The sequence below is a fragment of the Chinchilla lanigera genome, unplaced genomic scaffold, assembly GCF_000276665.1.
Source record: "Chinchilla lanigera isolate Chin_1 unplaced genomic scaffold, ChiLan1.0 scaffold00107, whole genome shotgun sequence".
Taxonomy (NCBI): domain Eukaryota; kingdom Metazoa; phylum Chordata; class Mammalia; order Rodentia; family Chinchillidae; genus Chinchilla; species Chinchilla lanigera.
Window position 1 is genome coordinate 4056137 of NW_004955508.1, and position 5665 is coordinate 4061801.

Consider the following 5665-nt stretch of genomic DNA (forward strand, 5'->3'; position numbering starts at 1 on the left):
GGAATCGTTGGAAGATGGGCTTGGAGGGGGCAGGTGGGGAGGGGGAGTGAGGGGAGCGGCATGGGCACAGCCTGCCTTCCTGGGCCCAGGATAAAGAAGTTGTGAGGTTGCTCCGAGGGTCTTGGGTTCTAGGTTCCCCTTCTGCTCTTTCATGGGCCCCATCCCCAAGAATTATTCACTGGGTTTCGGAGCTGGTTCCTCCTTCGCACCCAAACTCCAGCTTTAATCTCAGAACAGAGACGAGGTCGGCATTTTTCCTGAACACCAGGGCTTTTGGAGTCACCCTTCTGTGTCCGTCGCCTCACGGTGGGCGTGGGGCCCATCAGAGGCCCGGGGACAGAGACATTCACGTGGAAGGTCAGAGCCCAGGTGGCTGGGTGCAGTGATGACGAAACTGGCCACCCCAGCGCTGGGCCTTCCAGACGTGGAGCATAACGGGGCTGGGCGTTCAGATGCGGACCAGCGGGAAAGCACAGGCCCACCGAAGTGTGAGTGATGGGAGGGCCGGAGACCTGCTTAGCGCCCCTTGGTGCTGAGAGAGCAGGGCTTTGAACTTAACTTCCCCGGGGCAGGAACGCGGTGAACAGCCACCCTCGGGTGGAGTGGGGGCGGCCTGAGGACCCGTGCTCGGGGGAGTGAGCCGGGTCAGCCGTTCTACAGAGTAAGGACGTTGCTGCCTGCTCACCCTGCGGAGGCTCTGCTCATTGGCGATGCTGCTTTTCAGGTCCCTCCGGACGGCTGGACACACGGCTGTCTGGGAGCATGCGCAGTGCTTCTCGTAGGTTTTCAGGAACTTTTGCAGACTCTGGACTACCGGCGGGGGAGTCCCTTTAGCGCTCCCTTTTCCTTCCTTTACCCTGGGCATCGTTCTAGGACGTCGGATTCCGAAAACAGTGACTGGCCCTGAAACCCAACACAGAATGGGCCCTTATATGTCTTTTTAAGGCACAGAACTTTCCTCTCCCTTCTTTGAAAAGCTTAACGTGCTTCATTAATGTTAAATGGGATAAGAGTCAGGATGCAGACGGCTAAACCGGACATAGTGCCTGGATGCCCAGCACCCGAGATGCTGCGGCGAGAAAATCACACGTTCTAGCCCAGGCTGGGCAACTTAGCGGCTTAGAAGACCCTGTGTCTTCTGTGTCTCAGAGTAAAAAGAGAAACATTTAAAAAGGGGTGGTGATGTAGCCCAATGAGAAAGCCCGGGGTTCAAAAAAAAAAAAAAAAATAGATAAAGGACTTGTTCAACCCAATTTCCATGAAATTGTGGGAAAAGTTACTTCCTTTAAAGTCTTTAAAATGGGATAGTAACTACGGACACAGCTCTAAAAGAATGCAGTTAACATTAAGACTTAGGGAGGGTGGGGATTTAGCTCAGCGGCAAAAGCGCCTGCCTGGCAAGCGCAAGGTCGTGAGTTCGGTTCCCGGTACCGGAGAAAAACAAAAACAAACAAAAAAAAGGCTTAGGGGCTGGGGATATAGCTCGGTGGCACAGTGCCTGCCTGGCAAGTGTGAGGTCCTGAGTTCAATTCCTGGTGCCAAAAAATAAATAAATAAAACTTGCTACTAAACACTACTGGGGACACACGGATTTAAAAATGGCATAATTCTCTTCATGGATACAATGCTTGCCAGGCAGCACGTTTATCACAGGGCAGACGTCATGGGCAACAGACTGGATTTTAGCCTCGTCTCTGTCACTGACTTAGTGGGTTGGTTTTAGGTAAGTTGTGAAGCCATAACTTTGTGTAAACACATAGAGAGCCCTTCCTGGTTCTTGTTGGGGGGCCCAGGAAGTTTACATTTGTGATCCCATGGAAAAGTCACTGGAATTCTATTGAGTTAATTCCAGTCTACCACTTCCAGTGCAAGCCATGGTGAGAATAAAGACACTGAGGCATATTTGCAGTTATGGGGAGCCCAGGGTCCTACGTCCAGTTGATTACGATGATAGCTATCCAGGACGAAGGCCTCCACGCAGGGCTGAACCTGGGTTTTACTCATTTGTGAAGGAGGGAGTGGCTTGAGGATGAGTGACTGTGAAAGTGGGGGAAGTAGTGAGTGCTGGGAGCTGGGTGAGGTAGGAGGCCTGAAATCACCTCTGCAGAGAGAAGGGTATGCAGAAAGAGTAGTCTGCATAACACAACTGAGATAGTAGCTAACGGTTTAGGGTCTGTGCTTCAGCTCTGATGTGTAATCTTCTAAGCCCTGGGAAGTCACAGCCTGGTATCTCGAGTCTGGATCCCAGCGACAGCGTGGAGCACTGGCTCTTCATCCTGCCTCACACAGGAGGATCACTGCAAGTTCGAGGCCAGCCTGGGCTACACAGTGAGCTCAAGGCCAGCCTGAACTGTATGGGGAGACCCTGTCTCAAAAAGAAATAAAAAAGACATCCTGCTTCACACATGGAGCAACAGAGGGCTGGAAAAACACTGCCCTGTCATCTTTGCTTTAAGGCCTACAGATCATCCCCTTGGCTGGACTGATATGCATTGCTTAAAGCCAACGGAAGGGCTAGTCAGCTCTGTACATATCAATACATGGAAATAGGATCAGGCTCAGACAAAATGGAGACAATTGCTCTTCCTTCAAGGAGAGCCGCCCAGGTGGTCCTCCACATAAACACTTTGTGAAAAACACGCTGCACAATTCTTGGCACATAGTGGAAGTATCTAATAAATTTTATATTTTATGATTATTATTATTATTCCAGTAGCCATGGCAAGCCACCCAAGTAGTACTGATTTTATCTCTTAAAATAGCCAGCACTAAAATGAGTGTAAGGTTATGATGGGCTCTCTGAACTGACTTCACAGAGATCAAGGTTTATGGGAATTCAAGTTTTCCCATATAGAAAATTTCCAGCTGCAGACAATCCAAAAATGTTTGTGGTCTTCCATGAAAAAGGGCTCTTCTTTTTGAGTTTGAGCACTCGAAGGAGACTAGTCTGTTCAGGAAAGCAAACTTCAAAAGGAACCTGGCTAGCAGGGTGTGGTGGTACACACCTGTATTTCCAGCACTCAGGAGGCTGAGACATTGGGATTGCCGTGAGTTGAAGCCAGCCTGGACTACATAGCAAGGTCCTATCTATCTATCTAAATAGATAGATAGATAGATAGATAGATAGATAGATAGATAAGCTTTGTAAACTCACTTTCCCACCTACATGGCTGCACCATGCCCTCTTTCCACCCAGGAGACAGTAGTGTTTTTGAACTATAAATCAGCTCATGTGACTCTTTTGGTTAAATCTCTCCAATGGCTTCCTGACACATTTATCTTTATTGAATTTTATATGCTCATTCTATCAGTTATTGAGAGATGTATATGAATGTGAACGTGTCTCTCTTTGTCATTCATCCATTCTGCCAATTTTGCTTTATATATTTTGAAGCTATGTTATTAGGTGCCTGTATTTTACAACTGAAAATTTTCCTGGGAGATTCTTTCTTTTGTTATTTTTTAATATAGTGGACCCTGACTTACAAAAGCTATTCATTCACAAGGGCTGGTTATAACTCAAGTTGGTTGTAAGTCAAGATGATTTTTCCCAGAAGAAATAATGGAAATAACCATAAAGCATTTCGAATCTCCCAAAGTATCCTTTTCGTAATAACCTTTTCATAATAAAAACTTACAGAGCACTGTGGAATATTTTAGATTTTCAAGAGAAAGCCAGCAACATCTGTTAGATGCCATGTGAACTAGCGCTGAAGGTAGTTCACAATTTCAAATTACACCACACATGTATCAGCATCCTACTGCTGTGTAACAAATTATCTCATCATGAGTGACAAGCATCCTGAAGGGGGAATGGACCTAGGAGAATGTAGTGACACTCAGGAACTAGGGTTAGGGAAAAAGCCACAGTATTACAGCTCTATTTGGGACCAACAAGTACTGGTCAAACCAGAAGGGGTTCACTCCGCCTCTCCTGCACTCATGCTGTCAACCAAGTATAGCCTCAGACTTCTGTGCTTCAGGCAGCAGCTGCAGAGCAACCAGGCTGGATAGCTGCCTGAGACCTATTTCCCATCTTGGGCCTGGTGAACCTTTTAAAACATATTTATGTAACCGAGCGTGGTGGCACACGCCTGTAATCCCAGCACTTGGGAGGCTGAGGCAGGAGGATCGCTGTGAGTTTGAGGCCAGCCTGGGCTACAAAATGAGCTCAAGGCCAGCCTGAACTGCAGAGTGAGACTCTGTCTCAAAAAAAGACAAAAAAAAAAAATTTATTTATTTATGGTCTTTGAGACACACCATGTAGTTTGAGCTGGCCTTGAATTTATGCTATGGCCCAGGCTGGCCTCAAACTCATGGCTATTCTCCTGCCTTGGATTACAGGTGCATGCCATCACACCCAGCTTTAATTTTTATTTTTATTAGTACACGTTTGCGGTACATAATGATTACCTTCACTATGGGGAGCTGGTGTGTGTGTACACACATCTTAATTCTTTTTTCATCCCCTTCCTCTCCCTCCCTCTCTTGGTTTTCTTCCCTTTTGCAAAAGCTCTATCTCCCTCTTTCCTAGTTTGTATTTTTTATTTGCTCTTCAATGTATTTACAACTTCAGGTTTCTCCTGTAGGAGACACTCATGTGATAAGCTTGTGTGTCTGATTTAGTGAGGCCCACAAAGAAAGGACTGGGTCCCAGCTGAGAACAGAACTAGGTCTCCTGGCTCCTAAGGCTCTTTCTTTTCTTCAAGGTTGGGGACGGAAGCCAGGCTTCACACATGGCTCTGCCACAAGGTCGCGCTGGGTGACCATCTCAGCTGATTCTCATCATTTGGCAATTGGCAAACACCGGCATGGCACCCAGGATGGCAGCACATGGTGGAGAGAGAGTCGTCTGGGCTTTGGGTCAGAGGAGCTGCTTGAATCCTGTGTGCATCGGTTGCTAGCTTCTCCCTTCTCTGTAAAAATGGGAACGAGGCTTCTCCGTGCCCCTGCCCCCACCCCAAGCCCTGAGAAGGAGCTTCGGGATGAAGTCTAGAATGCCGGCATCTCACACTTCCGGCCTCCAGAACTGTGAGGAATAAACTTCTGTTCCTTACACTAGCCGGTCTGTGATATTTTGTTACTTCAGCCCAACAACGTTAGACCATGTATGTATTAGAATCCTATTGCTACTGGGAATTATTGGAGTTTTCCATCTAGAGACTGTCCAAAATGTTTATTACCTTACACCAGAATGGGCTCTTTTGGGGGGATCTGTGCCTGGCGGAACACCCCAAAGAAACCAGGAAGGGAAATATCAGAAAAAAAGAAAACATCAAAGAAAAGCAAACATCAAAAGGAATCTGACTTTGACAAGCAGAAAAATACATATTCCTGTTTGCATGAAGGAGCATCTCCCACCAGCCTTCTCTGAGTATTTACAAATGCATAAACTACACGCATAGATTCAGCAAGAGCTGTTTTAAGACAAGACTTTTCTGTCATTTCTGCATGAGGTACATGTTATGGCCAGGGTTAGCAAACACGGGTGCTCTAAGCCAGCGCTGACGGGTTGGACCCTAGATGAATGTTACTGAGGTAAAGTGCAGGACCGCAGCTGGGCCAGGCTTTGCTCATCTCATCTGAAGGTGGTTCCTAGTGTGCTAGAGACTGGACTACAGCCAGGCGTGGTGGCGCACACCTGTAATCCCAGCACTTGGGAGGC

General features: G+C 47.3%; 1 protein-coding gene across 1 annotated transcript in view; it reads right to left on the reverse strand.

Moving 5' to 3' along the window:
- The window catches only part of LOC102017899, a gene marked incomplete at its 5' end in the record, with an annotated part of 37297 nt that extends 36394 nt beyond the window's left edge, over positions 1-903 (reverse strand). The window contains 1 exon segment of the mRNA XM_005407755.2: positions 686-903. Coding sequence (XP_005407812.2) covers positions 686-865 — 180 coding nt within the window.
- Positions 904-5665: the final 4762 nt, after the last annotated feature.